This window comes from Microplitis demolitor, chromosome 4, assembly GCF_026212275.2.
Source record: "Microplitis demolitor isolate Queensland-Clemson2020A chromosome 4, iyMicDemo2.1a, whole genome shotgun sequence".
NCBI lineage: Eukaryota > Metazoa > Arthropoda > Insecta > Hymenoptera > Braconidae > Microplitis > Microplitis demolitor.
In genome coordinates, this window is record NC_068548.1 from 6,840,881 (window position 1) to 6,859,758 (window position 18,878).

An 18,878-nucleotide genomic window follows, 5' to 3' on the forward strand; every position below is an offset into this window, starting at 1 on the left:
ACGCGTAAATTGAGTACCAACAACGATATATTGTGATTAATTATTTTAATCTGGGGTAAAATGGTTTTTTAGAACATTTTTGGATTTAAATATTTTTTTTTAGTAAAATGAGTGTCATTTTTGTGTAGATGATCAAAATTCAAGTAAAATCAGTATCAACGACATATTTTAATTAAGAGTCAATTAATTATTAAAATTATTAATTATTTCCCAAAAAATGTATATTTTTTATTTTATTCAGCCCCTATCGATGTGACTACTTATTTATCTTCGAATTACATAAGCTCCAAAACCGGTTAAAAAAAAAATCAAAATTTTTTTTTTAAATTTATTTGATCTGAAAATATTGATGTGGGTACTCAAACTATCGGAAATTGTCTCACAAATTCCATGGTACCAAAAAATAATTTTAAATGATTGGTTAAAAAAAATCTATCAACTAATCATCTCATGAGATTTGACAAAATCATTTAAATAATTTATTTCAGACAGATTAAATTTATCTAAAATAAAAATATATATATCTAACATCACATAATATGTCACATTCGCTAGCAGATGTCACGTAGCTTTAAATAATTTAAAAGTTAAATAAACAAGTATCCTGGGATTAAACGAGCGGTCGGGAAAGTTAGCCTCCGAGCCGTCGAGTCAATGAATAAATAAATGAATAAATAAATAAATAAATAACTAAGTAAATAAATAAATGAACAAGCTTGTCGTCAATAATAAAACTAACAACTAAAACCAACTACACGTCTCACTTAAACACCGTTCTGCAGTAGACTAGGACTTTAACCATATCCCGGTTGTACATCCACCCCTACTCTCCTTCATGTTTTGCTCCTCCTCCAAACGTCACTTCCGTTTCATTCCTTTCCCCCTGTCCCGCTTTCCTCATCGTCATTTTATTCCTCCCCGCTTATTCTATCCCGCGACTCACCCCCACCCGTGACTCCAACCCTAGAGTCCGCCGAGTACCGACTACAGACTCCAACCCCCGTTCATGTTTCACCCTCACCCCTGCCCCCTGCGTCTCAACGCCCACGTATTTTTGTATTTTCGTTTCTTTTTTTTCCCTGTTTGTTTTTTTTTTTTTACAAACCGCCTAGAGCGACACTGTGACAACTCACATGTTGTTAACGAGAGAAACTACCCTCTATTCATTGTACGTATATATATATACATATATTAACATTAATGGAGATGTACTAAGCCGAGATGAGATTAAATATCATTTAATTTTAATTTTTATTTTTCGAGTTACGCTCACTTGGAATTTTATAACTTTTTTGTTTAATCATTTTTTTTCAACACTTGCTACTTGAAACTCTTATCTCAGCCTTTTATCTACTGTTCAATTGACTTTTCACTGAACCACTAGTCTATCGGCCATTTTTACGCTCCTTCAAAACTTTCGCGGCAACTTTTTGTTTGAATCCGCGGCACCGAGTGATGGACTAATACTAAATTTTTTAATTACTCGGGTTGTAATAAACGAAACTTCGTAAAATTTTTTTCAGGAAATTTTGGACATCTTGGAGTCATAAACTTTTGTTTTTTTATTAATGGTGGAATTAAAACAAATTAATTATTTAATAAAAAATTGAGTGGGAATTTAAAAAATTTTTTTTGAGATCTGGAATTAATTTTAAGGTTTTGGGAAAATTATTTTTAGAAATTTTGACACTAGAGTTTTGTTTTCTAGAATTTAGAGTACCGATAAAAAAAAATTTAATTAAAATTAAAGAAAAAAAAAATTTTTGATCTGAAATAATTTTTTAAAGAATTTTTAGGTCATTTTTTAATCTTCACTTATCATACTCATGCTTTTTTCCAGCCTCGAGCTATCGATCGAAAAAAAAAAATCATTGAAATCGAACAATTGCGCTCGAGTAATTAGCAAAAGAACAAACGCACTCTTACTTTGACACATAATTACTTTGTTAATTACTCCAGTTCTAATTATACTATTCCAATAAACTTTTTGTATTATCGATATCCAATCCGTTGAAGGAGCCAACCCAATTATCTATTTACTCCTATGTACTCATCGTAGCAGAAAAAAATTAATTAATCCAATTTTCTAAATTAAAAAAATTGATCCTACTTTATGTCATACATTAATTAACTTTTCTACCTAATGAATGACTCATCAAAAATTTTCTGACGGTCTTGTTTTCCAGACTTTAAAGTATCCGCAAACAATTTTTTTTATTTAATTTTATCAATTGCAGCCTCCGTAATAAAAAAAAACGGATTCAAAATTTGAAAAAATTTTTTGCCGCCAAAAATTCAAACAAAATAATGAGAGTAATTAATGAGTAATTACAAGATAATTACCTTAATATGAGGTTGACTGAGCAATTCCTGTAGTTCATGTAAATCACAGAGATCAATATTACGAAATTTAGATAATTCTAGTTCCCGCAATAATTCCTCGACTTCACGCAAGCGAATTGAGGCATCCGTTGGTGGCGGACGAGTTGGCGTTGGTATTTTTGTTTCAATTCTATCGTATAACTGTCAACAAATAATTTGAATGACTAATTAATTAATATAGAGAAAAAAAAAACAAATTCTTACCAATAAATTTGTAATTTTTATTAAATCATAAAATAAATATGAATTATTTAAAAAAATAATGTCATTTAATTTCATTATTAATTGACTACTATTCAATTAAATGTAAATTTATTATTCATTTATATTTTATTTAAATAGGAAATAAAAAATTTTATTAAAATTCTTGTGCATCTGGCGCTTTGAATAATGTTTTTTATTTTATCTACTTGTGTTTATTTGTTTTCTTTTTTTATTTTAGAACACTGTCCTCTTGAATAAGATTGGATGCACGTAACATAAGGAATGGTAAATAGTGGAACGTAAAAGCGCAAGCTCGGGAAAGATCGATTTTCCGCTGATTATTCAAATAATTTTATATTTTAGTTCTTTTTACACTGATTTGTTTATTTGTATGACCTCAAAGTTAATTATCGAGATTGAAGGAGATGATAGTTAGATTTTTTTTTGTAACAAAAATTTTTTTGGGTTAAAAGAGTAGTATGGTCGTGTAGTGGGCGTGATTTCGCGTAAAATGAGTACCCACAAGCCTATACTACGAGCAAGTAGTAATTAATAAATTGAATTAGGGGTAAAATAGTTTTTCAAAATATTTTTTCAAGAAAAGTGAGAGTAAGATTTTAGTTGCAGAGAAAATTTCCTGTAGAATGAGTACCAACAACAGTTTATTTCGTTAATTATTTTTCCTTGTTTAATTAATGAATTATTTAAAAAGTGGTAATTTTACATATGGGCAAAACATATTGATGTGTGTAATCAAACTAACGGAAATGATCTCAAGAATTCAGCAGTACCACTCGAATTAGTCTAAAAAAATTTTGGGAGGAAATAAAACTGATATTTACCTCCAATAGCCCGCGTAACCAATAATCATCAACAGCAGCAAGTACTTCGGCACGTGTGAGTCTCGCACTCTCTTGTAAAATCTCAATATCGTCTAAAGAATCGAGTATTTCATCTACAGCATCTAAAAAAAAAGTAATTAAAATAATGAAAATGATAACAAGAAATAAGTAAATAAATTACAACGAACCTTTGGAAATAATATCATCATCACCCACATCTGAAAAATTATCACTTGAATTATCTAAATGCCACTTTGGTGAGTCAATGGCTTTTCTAACAGATTCCTTGAGCTTTCTTCTAGAATTAAATTTTTTCAATTCCTCAATTGTTTCACTTAAATGAATACGTGCAGCACCCTTGTCTCTATCCTAGACATCAATTTCAAAAATTTTTAGTAAAAAAAAAAAAAATTATTACTCGGAAAAAATAAAAAAATGAATTTTTTTTTTAATTCTTACTCTAAGCCACTTGTGATTAAGAACTTCTTGTATCGTTATTCGGTGATTAACATCAACTGTTAACATTCTCTCGATTAAATCTTTCGCCGGTTCACTTATATAATCCCATATTGGCGATTCCATCTATAATTAATTAATAAATTAAACACTTTCCAATTTCCTCGGCTGATTTAAATTTAAAATACCGGGTTACTATTGACTTTTCATGAAAATTTATAAAAACCTTTTTTATAGGAAATTTAGTTCTCTATAAAAAAAAGTCGCAATAAATTTCTACCTAAATCTAATATTTCAATCAGTATTTTAATTATAAACAAAAAAAAATATTCTAGGATCAAGTTTATTTTTTTAAATTCCGGTACTGAGTACTTGGAATTAAATTTCTAGATAAAGGATCAATTTCCCATGAAAATTGATATGACCCTTTTTTTACAGGGAATTTAATTTTCTACAAAAAAGGTTTCTATAAATTTTTACCCAAATCTGATATTTTAATTAAAAATAAAATTAAAAATTATTATTGTCAATAAAAAAGATTATCAGTTATTCAAAGATTCAAAATAAATATCAATTGCTTACTTGCACACGCCCGCGACATATTGCGTCTCTTAAACGATCACCAGACCCCAGAAATGGTAATGTGCCTGTCAACAAGACGTGCAATAAGACACCAGCAGCCCAAACATCACCAGGTTTTCCGTACTGACGACGTTGGATCACCTCCGGCGCCATGAAATGCCTGCATCCTACTCTTCCTAATTTTTTTTAAATTTATAAAATGTTACTATAATTACTAATAATTTTCATAACTATATATCAAGGGGTAATGAACGGTGTAATAGCAAAAAAATGTGCAGTAATTAACTTTTTAAATTTGCTCATTAGTCATGTGAAGATTTAAAATTTCATAAAGTTAAATCAGTTTATCAGAAAAATGGTAGATATCTTTTTTTGTAGAGAATTAAATTTACTATAAAAAAATTCATCACTTTTTTGATAAACCTGATCGATCATTCAGGATTTTAATTTAAAAACTTAAAGAACTCGTAATAATTTAAAAAAATTAAGTGATTTGGAGTCAAATAATTTAAATTAAAATTGTCATTAAACTATTGAATTTACATGAAAGGTCAAGAGGACCTTTTTTAAAGAGAATTAAATTTCCTGTAAAGAAGGTCCTTATCACTTTTTTGATAAACTTGATAGATCATTCAGGAATTTGATTTAAAAACTTAAAGGGATTGTAGTAATTTTAAAAAATTAAGTGATTCGGAGTTAAGTACTATAAATTAAAATTGTAATTAATCTATTGAATTTACATGAAAAGTCAACAGGACCTTTTTGAAAGAGAATTCAATTTCCTGTAAATAGGGTTCTGAGGACTTTTCATGTAAATATAGTAGTTTAATTACAATTTGAATTTAAAATAAAATCTTTTATTTTATAATTGATTATTGTTGTTAATGATTAAATCATTTTCATGCATTGGTACACAATAACATGACTATTTTTAAAGAAATTGTAGAGTTTATTATTTTTTTGTGAAATGCAAAAGCTTTTTTTGTTTGCATTGGCGGGAATTTTTTTTTATAAATGAAAAAAATTTTTTTTTTTTTTGATAAATAGACCAGTAGAAAATAATTACTGTAAATAATGTTAAATACTGTAATTAATCCTTTTAAAAATAATTGAAGGAAAATTTTTTTTTCATTAATACTCCAGTCTGAAGAAAAATTCCAGTACCAAAAAGTCAAAAGAAAATTTCTAAAAACCTTAAAATTAACTCTAGTTCAAATTTTTTTTTTCTTTTTCAATGAATTTTCAATATTTGAATTTCTAATTTATTAATTTGTATAATTAACTATTATTTTGACTCCAGGATCTTAATCTCCAGACTATAGCTATCTCTGAAAAAAAAATTTAATCAAAATCCCTTAATTACAAGCGGAGTAACTAAGGTTTAATTTTTAATGTTCATACGTGCTATGGATTAATTATAATAATGATATTAATTAATTAATAATTAACTATAAAAATGATTAATAAAATTTTTTGTTGTGCTATAATAAAAAAGGGAGCAAGCAAAAGCAGTAGCAAATAAATATCTGTGGCTGCGTTAGTGAAAATAAAAAAATTAATAAATAAATAATCTAATTAATTAATTAAAGGCATCGTGTAGCATGATCGGATGAATCCTCTGAAAGATGAAGGTTTAATTCTGGTTGCTTTTCAATCAATTGTTAATAAATTAATAATTAATGCTGGATGTTTATTTTTTTATTTTTTTAATTGAATGTTTTCGATTTGATTTGATTTTTTTTTTTTTTTTTTTTGAATTAAACGCTTACCCTCACTATCGGTCTTCAAGTACAGCTGCCCCTTCGGGCTCAGATACTGTCGATACTCGGTCGTGTAATTCTCTGCATTAATATTAAATAATTTTTTTTGTATACAGATTTTTTGTGTGTAGTTTTTTTTTGTTATTATAAAATGAAAATAAATTATTAACTAATAATAATTAAAAAAAAATTTTTTTTAGGCTTTTTGTTAATTACCGGAGTTAAGATTATATTATTATTATTATTATTATTTGTTTTGGCAAAAAAAATTACCTGTGTTATTTGAAGAGGCTGGCAGTTGGGTCGCAACACAAAATCCGCGCAACTTAACGGGCGCTGAATTTTCTTTACCGGCTAGCAATGCACATTGTGGTTTAATATCTCGATGAATAATGTCATTTTCATGACAATATTTTAATGCCTCTAATATTTGTCTCATATAATGACTATAAAATAAACAAAATTTTTTTATTATATTAGAGAATAAATTTTTTTTTTTATGTTTAAATTTAAATTGTAAGTAAAATGTTGAAGATATCAATTTACGGATAAGGACCTTTCTTATAGGAAATTTAATTCTCTACAAAAAAGGTCTTTATAATTTTTTCCGTAAGTTCGATATTTTAATTACAATCAAAATTTAAAAATTCGCAATTAAAAATATTACCAACTATACACTTTTTTAAAAAAAAATATATTCAATATCGCCCTTTGTACTTTTTATTTATTGAACACAGATCATATATACGTCATATGAATAAAAATAAAAATAATTGGACACGAGTGAATAAAGTTTAATCAATAAGTTAACAAAGATTTAAAAAATAACATTCAATAGTCGGATATTTTAGTTCTCACTCTCTCCCAGGCAATTATTTTTTTTTCCTTGTCTGCAATACGCATTACAATAATGAAAATTAGATAAATTACCTAGCTACGGCCTCACTGTACACGAATCCAGCAGTTGCACGTCTTACAACTTCGAAACAAAGGTCTGAACCATCCATACTAAAATAATAAAATAAATTCAAGTGATTTAATTAATTAATAATAATTAAAATAATAATCGACTTACTATTCGAACACCATGTAGAGCATCCCTTCGGAACTGTAAGTTTCTAACAATTCCACAATATGTGGATGCTTTAACATGTGACATATTGTTGCCTCCCTTTTCAAATCTAAAAGATTTTTTTTTTAATTAATAAATTAAAAATTATAATTAAGATATTTAATTACGTACCAGCGGTGCTTAAACCAGGACTTGATGTAAATTTAGCTACGTCGACTATTTTCACACCAAATATTTGTCCTGTTTGTCTTAATACACATTTTCTTACTAAACTGAATGGTCCCCTGTAAATATTTAAAATTTATAAGAATTTTAATACTTTAAATTTAAATATAAGTTAAACTATGAGAGATGTGATAAAAATATTTCAGTATAAAATTGTAGAGAATTAAATTTTCTATAAAAAAGTTCTTTCACATTTTTTTTTAGTCCTAATAGTTTGATCGGTAATAAATTTTATAAAGTAAACATTTATTTAAAAATAATTTTTTTCTAATTTTCATATCTAATTCTTCCAATTACAGCTTAATTATTAGATTTACATGAAAAGTCACAAGGACCTTTTTTATAAAAAATTTAATTTCCAATAAAAAAGGTCCTTATCTTTTTTTTGATAAACCTGCTAGTTCGAGTGATAATAAATAAATTATAAAAAATTTTAATTGAATGTGGGCCAAAATAAAATTTTCAGATTTAAATAAATTTAGAAAAAAATTTTTTATCAAAAGATTTATCATTACTGATAATTGATAATAATAACAAATATGTTTGTGATAATATTATTTGAGGTATGGAGAAAATCACGCGTAGGTCAATAGTATTAAACAAAATTGAAAAGTACCCACGTGCTCATTTAACATCAGTACATTTTTTTATACTTATTTATAGAGATATATATATATATATATATATATATATATATATATATATATATATATATATATATATATATATATATATAAGTTTGCTTGGAGAGTTAAAAAGTCTTAACTTAACAGTTAGTAAAAATGTTTGGCCTTATTTTGCTTATGCTCTTACGTTCTACTTTAACAAGTACACGTACTATCAATGGTAAGTACTTAGAAAGCTTTTGGCTTAAAATTGATTTTTTATTTTTTATTTTTAACTATTTTTTATCTAGCTCTGGATTCGTGTTCAATTAATATTAATTACAAGTATGGAGATTTCGCTAAACCACAGCCGCTGATTTTGACTAGAAATAATTCAACCAGTTTTTTGTATCCGCAACGTAAAGATCAGCTGGATGTTTTTACGATGGATAAAATTATTTTGGCGTGTCCAGGTAAAAAAAAAATAACAAAGTTTTAAAAAACTCCACGAAATTCTGCGTTAAATTAGTGATTGCAACAATAAATTTAAAAAAAGCCCTTGGTATTTAATTTAACTGTCAATTCATAGTTTTAAAAATTTTATTTTTTTAATTTTTTGAGTAAATAATTTTTATCATACACGGAGAGAAAATAATGGAAATTTTTCAAATTTTACTTAGGGGAAATTCCTTTGTTGGCGTTGTTAATTTTATTATGTCAACATATGAATTGTAAACTATGTCACATAGAAAATTGTGCTTCGTTACATACGAATTATTTCTATGTCGACAATGTAAATTTTTCTATACCAACATTGGAAAAATAACTATGTAATATAGGAACATTTCCTATGTAGATATTTCAAAAATTCCTTTGTTAAAATTGCTGGAATTCCTTTAATGTCGTAGGAAATCTGTCAATGTTACCATGGGAAAATTTTCTATGTTAACATAGAAAATATTCCTATGGTAACAAAGTAGAAATTCCCATATATGTAAAAATGAAATGTTTGTAAACTGATGATTATTTTACGCAATTAATTAATTGAATTGATGATTATATACTGTCGGAAACACGATGTAATTGACTTTTATGTACTCGTTTATATTAATTGAATTTATAAAAACATTTGTTCATTGGTAGGTGCTACAAAAAAAATTTGATTAAATTACACAAAATTTTTTCGAAAATTTTGAAACTCTATTTTCGTTTACCTTAAAACTTTCAGATGTCACTATTTCAACGCTTTAAGGCCTCAATAATAATGATGACCAAAATATTTGGTATTTTGTTGGATTTAGTTTCTTGTGGACTTTTCCTATGCAACATAGCAATTTTTTCTATGTTAACGTCGATATTTTTACTACGTCAACGTAGGAATATTTCTTATGTTAACAGAGGACTTTTTTCTTTGCCAAACTAGGGAAATTTCCTATGTTAATCTAAAGGAAACTACTCTGGTAACATAGGAAAAATTTCTATACTGACATAGTAAAAATACCCATGTCAATATAGGAATTTTAGGAAATTTTTCTAATGGTAGTATAGAAGACATCCCTATAGTATGTGGGTGAAGTTTCTATAAAATATCGTTATATTCTAATTTTATTCAAGTAAAATTTCCTATGTTGATAGAGCAAAACTTGCTATGGCAACAAAGAAATTTCCTCTAAGCAAAATTGGAAAAATTCCCATTTTTTTTATCCGTGTAAAATGAATATCATATTATTAATAAATTTGGCTAAATTCGGCGTAAAATGAGTACCAACATCGATATCTTTAGATAGTCATTTTTCACTTTAATCATTAATTAAAATTTTCAAAATAATTTTGTAATTTTATATACATCCAAAGGTATTGCTCCGGGTACTCTTTTTACTCGCCATCGCATTCTCTAAACCAATCAACTATTTCATGAAATTACTTCCTGATAACTAGTATCGATTAAATTGTCTACTAAAAGTAATTTATAAAGATAAAAAACTAACTATCACAAAATGTCTTAATTAAATTTTTAATTGCAGGTAAAAATAATTATCTCAAGGGCATAGATAATACTACCAGCAAATCGTCAATAGAACTAACATGCATTCATAAAAAATATTTTTTTAATTTCTCAGAATTTAATTTTAAAAATATTTCATGTAATTATTTTCCCAATCACGTGGCGCGTAAAACGGAATCTAATTGTTATAACAACAATACTCATATAGAAATAGGATTTCTCATAACAGACGTAAATAATAACGATGAATTTTTGCGTACATTCGAGCTGTGTTTCAATGATACTCGACACTGGACTTATTTCACTCACTACAAGCTGACAAATAAAATCGGCAACTTCCAATCGGGATTCCCGCGACCGCGACAGTGGACCAGCAGCAATTTTTCATCAAATTACAACCTAGAGAAATTATACAAAGTGTCAACACAAGTCGCAAGCTTTGAATTATTATTGGGCTCAAAAAAATTAGCCAGCAAATTTGTCGCAGTAAATTCGACCCGATTTTTATCAAAGGGCCACATGGTAGCAAAGGGTGACTTTGTCTACGGGAATGAGCAGCGTTCGACCTTTTGGTACCTCAATGCTGCTCCTCAGTGGCAGAGTTTCAATGGCGGAAATTGGAACATTTTGGAAAAAAATATCAGGACATTTGCTAGCAAACGCGGACTTAATCTTGAAATTTACACTGGAGTACACGATCAGATGAAAATTGTTATAGAGGAAGTTGATAAGAATGAAGTGCCGGTTTTTTTATTTGTCAATGAGACTGCCCGAGTGCTGGAAGTTCCCAGATTTTATTGGAAAATAATTTACCAGCCGGAAATTAGAAAAGGAACAGCTTTCGTTGGTTTAAATGATCCTTACAGAAAATCCGTTACCCAGGATATGTTTATTTGCAGAGACGTCTCTGAGGATATGGACATAAAATGGCTCAAGTGGAATAAAAAATCTTTGACCAAGGGTATTTCTTACGTGTGCGACGTCAATGAATTGAGAAAAGTTGTAGCTTCGATACCTGAATTTCCTATCGAGGGAATTTTAGTATAATCATTCTTTTTATTTAATTTCTTATCAAGACTATTAATTAATTTTTAATAAAAATATGGTAATTTTTAATCTGTGATAAATTTGTTATAATATTTTAGCCTCATGTTAAAATAAAAATTTAAAATTCCCGCCACTTATTTAAAAAATTATTTATTTAATAATTTAAAAATACAAGACCTTTAAAATTAAAACTCCATTGAAATTGAATAATAATTAAACTTTTAATTATTACTACTCTAAAAGTTAAAAAAAAAATAACGCCAATTAAATAAATCTATAATTATTTTTAAAAAATTTACTTCCCTCTTTAAATAAATACAAATACTCTTAATTAAAATTCTCCCTCTCGGTAAAACAAAAAAATATTCAATTAATAAAAACAATTTTTGAAAATTGCACGGGTATTAAGGGGAGCCACTAATGTAAAACTTTGAAAAATCAATTCATTTTTTTTTTTTTTTGTATATTTCGATAGTGTGTACCTTTAGAAGTAACATACTACAATTTCTAGTGCATATCTCGAATAATTTTTTTGAGTTTCAGTCATCTGAAAAGCAGCCGCTTATCGATTCTCAAAAATACATTTTTCAAAATTGTTGCAGTTATAACTCGAAGACAAACAATCCGACTGATTTGATTTGAATTGCAGTTTCTTTTATATATGTTTTTACGTACCATGGACCTCCAGTTTTTCAATGGAATCAAAAATATAATTTTGGCAGGTCGAAAATCAAATTTTCGCGCAAAATTTGAAATTTTTTTTAAAAACTCCGCCATTCTCTTAAATTTCAATTTTTTTCTTAGCCCTAGGGTTGTGGTACGGGAAATACTTTCCAGTTTAATGAACTTTTTGATTTTTTTGATTTCCGGTACTGCGAAGGTCGCTATCACTGCAGCAGTGGGGGGGCTTTTTTTTGCGTTGAGAGATTATGAATAACTCGGTGAATTTTTAATTTTTTGGTCCAAAAATTTGATCTTGTATTGATTATTTATCCACAAATATATCCTTAAAACATTAAAACATTTCATGGAGTAGTTTTCTCTAAAAGAATTCCTAAAAATCATCGTTTTTTCAGGCAGTCACACTAGTGGTCTCTCTTAAATACAACTTTTTAACTAATTGACCGATTTAGCTCATTTTCAAATTTTATTAAACTTTGAGGTCACGGCGGGTTATATTATATATCTAATTTTTGGAGCAATGATATTTTTTTAACCTACTCGACTAATCATGAAATATTACTGCGAAATTATATAAAAAAAAAATCCATTATAAGACCAAGTACAGTAATTAGATTTCCAAGAAATCAACTTAAAAAAAAATCCTTCCAATAATTATTCTATTGAAACAAAATAACAATCATCCTCACCCTCATCACCTCAACTCTTAACCCAATTACCCAGCCCCTTTTCAATATCAAAACTCTATCCTCCAATTAAAACCCCGTCTACAATTCAAATCCAATACCTTATCCAAAAACCACAGGCACACGAGCTAATTACCAGACAATTCAACCAATGCAGCATGCAATGAACCCAATGAACCACCAGAACCATCACCATCACCATCACCGTCACCAACATAACCCAATCAGCCTATTGTCTTCCACCCACTCCCATCTCCACTCCCACTCCTATAAAACAGTCTTATTAAATAATCCTGTTCTCTACCAACTCATCTCATAAACTCATCACCCGCACACACTATATATATGAATATATAAATACCTAACAATATATATGATATCAGTATATGTACTCACTTGCCAATAACTTCTCCTAGCTCGTAAACATCATCGAAGAGCACTTCGTCATCCGCCATTGTGACAAGACACACTCACTAAAATTAATACCAGAGTTTAAATTTAATATTCACCCGCCAAACTCATAAATAATTCAAATTATTTATTATTACCCCTACTACTATTTATTATTATTATTATTTAATTATTATTACTATTATTTAATATTATTATTACTTTACAATCACGTGTCAACTTGTGTGACTAGAACGTCACTTTCAAACCCACATATATTCCCCAATATATATATATATATATATATAAATATATATATATTCAAAGCCGTGACACAAGATATCGTACAATTTTCACGTCACCGGTCGCCACATTAATATAACCTCCCAACAAATAACACTTGATATATATAATTTATATAAATATATATATAAACAAATTTATAAATAAATCTCTTCACTTAATTAATTAATTAATTAATTAATTAACTAGCCATAAATTAATAAACTTTTAATTAAGTAAAATAAAAACAATAATGATAAAATTCACTAGACATTAAAATGGCTTTTAGCCCTTTACTTTAGTTTTCATTTCACTTCCGGTCATTTATTATTATTTAAATACATTGTATATATATTTATATATGTATTTATTTTTGTGATTGACTAGAACACAAATGGTATGAGAGGGCAACTGATTATTTGTCTAGTTTGCTGGCTACTGAGAAGTGAGGGGTTATTTTATATATGTATATATATATATATATATATATATGTATGCACATCTATATGTTGGAATGGTAGGTAGAGACGTTTAAGAATTGCCCGTGCAGGTTACCGAGGCAAAACTGGTGCTCGAGAGGACGAGCGACTGCGTCGAAGCCGCCTCCACGTCTCTGTCTCTGACCTCGAGCTTCCACGGGCGTGGCGATCTCATGCTGGTTAATTAACAAATATTATAAATTTATTTATTATTTATATTATTTGGTAATTTTTAATTATTTGTTTTCAAAAAATTATTTTTCGCGGAATTTTGTTAAACGCTGGGGGTGGGAATTCAATTTGAAAGATTTAATTTAATTAGAGATGGAGGGGTGGATTTATTTTTAGGAATGTGGGCGGGGTATTTTTTCTTTCAACCGATCAACTCTTATCGCTTGTTAATAATAATCAATTATATGAGTTATCATGCGGATAATTAGATGTTATTTTTATAAATTATTTTTTAATAAGAAGAATTTTTTATTTGAATTTCGCGGGGTTTTGTTTCAACGCTGCGGTAATTTTTTTTACTAGCTAATTAAATATATACATTTTTTAACAATTAATTTTTATTATTAATATTACAATAATTAAATTATTATTATAGTTACTTTAATTTTATAATTTTCCCGCCAAATTCGAATCCGGAGAACGAAGATTTGTTTATTTGTTAAATATATAACAAAATATAAGTTTAAGAAAAAAATGTTTGAACAAAAGTTGTAGGAAATTAAATTTGCTACAAAAAAGTTTTTGTCGTTTTCTATGTAACTCTGATATTTTTAAAGTTATTAATGAAATATATAAAAGCCAAATTATTGTAGAAATTATTTTAATCTTTTTTATTGCTTCAAGTTGCAATAACAGTGAAGCTATTAAATTGTTTATATTCATATTTTTCTTAGTAGAGCTAAAAATTTTAATTATTTCTTAACTTTAAAATGTTAATTTTAATTACGTTTGAATTGACATGAAGATTACAGTTTTTGATGATAATAAACAATAATTATTAATATGATTTAATAATTCTATAAATAAATATTTACAATTGAAATTCAAATTATGTAATGTAAATATTTCCCGCGCTTTAGAAATTTAAATGCTACGCAGAGGCCACATGAGAGATCCGAACGGAAAGTCAATTTTATAGGAAAAATGACTTTCACAGCGGACACAAGTAAAACAGCTGGAATTACAGTTAAGTTACTATGGGCACTTTTGAAAAATACCAAATGCCCTACAATTTGCGACCAAAACCGCGTCGATATCATAAAACGCAGCTGAGTATTACAAAGTTACAAAAAAAGTAATTTAATTTACGTGTACTTTAAATGGGAAATCTTGGAAATCACATGGAAAGTACTTAGGATTGGAATTAGGAGCTCAAACTTGGCAAGAATTTTTGTTTTAGCATAAAAAACAATATTTTGCTTGATGAGCAACGAAAAAAATACTTTCGCCGGAAACGAAGCACCCTAATATATATGTATATAAAAATGAACATAAAATTATGATCCTTTCTTGAGATCATACATTATATTAATAAAATAAATCTCAACTATCCAACTAGAATGTCTAGAATGTCATTAGTTATTGTCTACCAAAATAGTTTTCAATTTTTAGTAGCTAAAGATTATAAACTTTAAAAATATTTTTCACTAAATTACTATGTAAACTTTATTAGACATAAGTGACGTCAAGCGATTAGTCGCTGTTTTTACGAAAATAGTATTGAATTGAAAGAAAAACGGCGGAATTTTCGAATTATGATACACAAAACTATAAATAAAGTATATTTTATAACAATAATATTTTTTATTTCGATGTAATATATAAGCTATTGAATTTTGAATATTCATATTTTGTTATATAGTCCAAGTTTCCTTTCAAATTTCCTTGCATTTGTTGCGTTGGCTACATTTCCGTTCGGATCTCTCATATGGCGCCAAATTTGTTTACATAAATTTGACACATAACCAACAAATTTGATATCTTTATCAATTATTAATTACTATAATTAATAAATAAATATAAAAAAAAATGTCTCAAAGAGTACGTCGACGTCAGGCGGCATCTCAAGCTCCGGTAGAAAATTTGGACCATCTGTCAAATCGAGTTTTGAAATATTTGTTAGAAAAAAGCCGTAAAAAGTACGCAGTAAAAACAACTGACATAAAAAAATACGCATTAGGTAAACATGCCGATCATTTTAGGTCAGTTATCAATAACGTAAAAATTAAATTACGAAATATATATGGTTATAATTTAATTCATGTCGCGGGAGCTCAATATTTTACATCAAATTTGTTTGTTAATAAATATTTGAAGTCTATGAGTTCTCCACGTGAGTTAGCAGAACAGACGCTTATTTTTTTGGTACTTGGGTTTATTTTTATGTGCGCTGAAAACAGTGAGCATGCGATAATTGTTGAAGGTAATTAAATAATTAATTAATTTTTATTTTTACTGAGGATTTTATTAAATTTTTTCTTCTTAGATGAGATCTGGGATTTCTTTACAAACATGAACATTATCAGCGAGCACAATAGTTGTCATCCGTACTTTGGAAATGTCAAGGAATTAATTAGCGATGTAATTCAAATTTTAAGTAATGATTTTTTATTTATTTAATTTTTTTTATATGCTTTTATTATTTTTGTAGAAATTTGTTAAACAATTGTATTTGGCTAAGACCAAGGACAGGGAAACTGATGCTGTTTGGTATGAATGGGGACCACGCGCTAATGAAGAAGTTGACAGACGTTCAGTATTAAAATTTGTTTCTAAGGTAATTAATTAATAATTAATTTTTATCTCAGTAATTTTAGTAAGAGCTGGGATGATATTTGGTAGAGAGACCATATCTTGAGAAGGGTTAGGTTTAGAGAAAAATTTATGAAGAATTTTTGTAAGGAAATTGAATTCTCTATAAAAAAGGTCCTTATGAATTTTTATGTAAATTTTATATTTTACATGTAATTGCTATTTTAAATATTCGGTATTAGAATTTTAGTTAAATTAGAGTAGACAATTTTTTTTTTGTACTTTTGAATTTGAATTGTGAGTCAAGTATTGAAGATATCGACTCGCGGATAAGAACCTTTTTTATAGGAAATTCAATTCTTTACAAAAAAGTTTCTTATGACTTTTCATGTAAATTGGATAGTTTACATGTAATTGTAATTTTAAGTATCTGAAATGAAAGTTTTATTTAAGCTTTAAAAGACGAGTTTTTTTTATCTTTAAATTGTGGGTCAAATATTGGAGATATCGATTCGCGGATAAAGACCTTTTTTATAGGAAATTTAATTCTCTAAATAAAGTTTATTATTACTTTCCATGTAAATTTGATAGTTTACATGTAATTGCAATTTTTAGTATTTAGAATGAAAATTTTGTTCAAACTTTAACAGAAAATCTTTCTTTGGGTCTTTCAATTTTAATTGTGGATCAAATATTGAAGATATCGATTCGCCGATAAGGACCTTTTTTATAGGAAATTCTCTACAATAAAGTTCCTCATGATTTTGTACCTAAGTCAATACTTTGTATGCTAATTACAAAAATTTTAATCTACAGATTTACAACCGCCCGATAGAAAATTTTGCCGAGCAGTACAAGGCCATGAAAAGTCACCAGCGTTCAGCATTACAAGAATAAAAATAACATTTATTTCTCAAATATAGAATATATTTTTATACATTATAAAGACTGTTAATTAATAATTATAATAATAATAAGTTATAAAGGATGACGTTTATTGTAAGCTTTCTTGGCAGCCAAGTATGGAGATATCATCAGCGCATCCCCGTCATATAATTTGCAGTCCTTTTGTTCCATTGGAAAAACATACTCTAAGTTAATATAATACCTAAAACAGTAGTTACATTAATAAATATATTAATAAAATACATAAATATTATTTTGAATACTTACCGAGTTAATTTGTCGCGTAAATATGAAATTACATTATTGCCAATACTTTTTTTCCGGCTCATTATAAAACTTGACAAGTAACGGGGACTCTTATTTTTTTCAGCGCAATGTAATAATAATGCCCATGATTTATAATCCGAGTCTAGTACATAAGTGTTGTAAACTTCTTCATCTATTTTTTAAAATTTATAAAATTACTAAATAAATAAACTTTTAACTAAAATTACAATAAAAATTTTTTGTTTGTAATTAGAATTATAGGCAAAGTATTGGAGATATCAATTCGCGGATAAGGGCCTTTTTTATAGGAAATTTAATTCCCTATAAAAAAGGTTTTTATCAATTTTATCGTAAGTTCAATAGTTGGATTAAAATTTTAATTAAAACTACAAATGAGATCAAACTTTCCACAGAACCCGAACTTGAGATCTTTAAATTTAAATTCTAAGTGAACTATTGATTATATAAGAAAAATGATTAAAACCTTTTTTATAGGAAATTGAATTCTCCACAAAAAAGGCTCTTTTGACTTTTTACATAAACTTGATAGTTTTTAAGTAATTTAAATTACATGGAAATTCAGCGTGGACCCAATGAGCTAAGGAGTCATGTTGCAGTGGAATTTTCCACGTGATGTTTCCAACAATCATTTCATTGAGAGGATCGTCGATAAAATTGTAAGTAAAATTCATAGTAACTTCATTTTGATTTTCCTTTGACAAAGAAAATTCAGCTCGCATACATTTGTACGACAACGCTTCCTCAGAACTTGCGTAGTACTGAACTATGTACCATGACCCTAAAAACTAAATTTTATTTTTTCCTTAAATTAAAATCTCTAAACATTTTTCACTTCATTTCACTTAATTATTAATTAATAAATATTATAATTAACATACCTGATTAATATCAAAATTTTTAATTTCCCGTACTTGCGGACATTTAAATTTATCATCTTCTATTTTCCACAAAAAAACACAACTTATGTTTATTATTAACACTAAACTAATTGACAAATTATTTCCACTAATTAAATTCATTTTTCTAGTATTAAAAATTTATTATTTATTAACTATAACTGCAGTTAATTTCAAATAACTCTTGTACTTAAAAATGAAAACAGAAACTGAATATTTAATCAGATAAAATTTATCTGCCGGATGTCCGTTTGAATCTATTTATATTTTTTTTACTCATCTATTAAAAGCTATTTATTAAAATAAAGCTTATTTAATTAATAATTA

The 18,878-nt window shown here is 27.4% G+C and overlaps 4 protein-coding genes across 10 annotated transcripts in view; 2 read left to right on the top strand and 2 right to left on the bottom strand.

Annotated features, from left to right (window-relative positions):
• Nucleotides 1-13,755, bottom strand: part of LOC103570438 (peripheral plasma membrane protein CASK) — a 32,719-nt gene extending 18,964 nt beyond the window's left edge. The window contains exons 1-12 of one of the 6 annotated variants that reach the window (XM_053738871.1): nucleotides 13,160-13,755; nucleotides 12,944-13,020; nucleotides 7,470-7,582; nucleotides 7,302-7,407; nucleotides 7,157-7,234; nucleotides 6,500-6,672; nucleotides 6,236-6,307; nucleotides 4,467-4,642; nucleotides 3,888-4,010; nucleotides 3,617-3,797; nucleotides 3,429-3,550; nucleotides 2,344-2,523 (exon numbers count right to left, since the gene is read on the bottom strand). In XM_053738871.1, coding sequence (XP_053594846.1) covers nucleotides 2,344-2,523; nucleotides 3,429-3,550; nucleotides 3,617-3,797; nucleotides 3,888-4,010; nucleotides 4,467-4,642; nucleotides 6,236-6,307; nucleotides 6,500-6,672; nucleotides 7,157-7,234; nucleotides 7,302-7,407; nucleotides 7,470-7,582; nucleotides 12,944-13,002 — 1,383 coding nt within the window. In that variant the 5' untranslated portion in view covers nucleotides 13,003-13,020; nucleotides 13,160-13,755. Of the gene's footprint in view, nucleotides 1-2,343; nucleotides 2,524-3,428; nucleotides 3,551-3,616; nucleotides 3,798-3,887; nucleotides 4,011-4,466; nucleotides 4,643-6,235; nucleotides 6,308-6,499; nucleotides 6,673-7,156; nucleotides 7,235-7,301; nucleotides 7,408-7,469; nucleotides 7,583-12,648; nucleotides 12,734-12,943; nucleotides 13,021-13,095 lie in introns of those variants that run through there. The other 5 variants (XM_053738870.1, XM_014440398.2, XM_053738873.1 and 2 more) reach the window with 5 other exon arrangements.
• Nucleotides 7,241-11,249, top strand: LOC103570437 (uncharacterized). Of its 2 annotated transcripts, none has more exons than XM_008548178.3 (4): nucleotides 7,241-7,336; nucleotides 8,262-8,369; nucleotides 8,440-8,601; nucleotides 10,153-11,249. In XM_008548178.3, exons 2-4 carry the CDS (start codon nucleotides 8,306-8,308, stop codon nucleotides 11,178-11,180), a joined length of 1,254 nt encoding a protein of 417 aa, XP_008546400.1. In that variant the 5' UTR covers nucleotides 7,241-7,336; nucleotides 8,262-8,305; the 3' UTR covers nucleotides 11,181-11,249. The 2 variants fall into 2 exon arrangements, with proteins under 2 accessions (XP_008546400.1, XP_008546399.1); XM_008548177.2 differs by having other exon boundaries at nucleotides 8,297-8,369.
• Nucleotides 13,756-15,620: 1,865 nt separating the features above from the next.
• Nucleotides 15,621-17,452, top strand: LOC103570434 (non-structural maintenance of chromosomes element 3 homolog). The gene is made up of 4 exons (XM_008548174.3): nucleotides 15,621-16,132; nucleotides 16,196-16,290; nucleotides 16,361-16,486; nucleotides 17,278-17,452. The coding sequence occupies exons 1-4, from the start codon at nucleotides 15,739-15,741 to the stop codon at nucleotides 17,356-17,358; spliced, it is 696 nt and encodes a 231-aa protein (XP_008546396.1). The 5' UTR covers nucleotides 15,621-15,738; the 3' UTR covers nucleotides 17,359-17,452.
• Nucleotides 17,440-18,740, bottom strand: LOC103570436 (apolipoprotein D). The gene is made up of 4 exons (XM_008548176.3): nucleotides 18,534-18,740; nucleotides 18,206-18,440; nucleotides 17,635-17,806; nucleotides 17,440-17,569 (listed from the first exon to the last, which is right to left on the bottom strand). Exons 1-4 carry the CDS (start codon nucleotides 18,672-18,674, stop codon nucleotides 17,440-17,442), a joined length of 678 nt encoding a protein of 225 aa, XP_008546398.3. The 5' UTR covers nucleotides 18,675-18,740.
• Nucleotides 18,741-18,878: the final 138 nt, after the last annotated feature.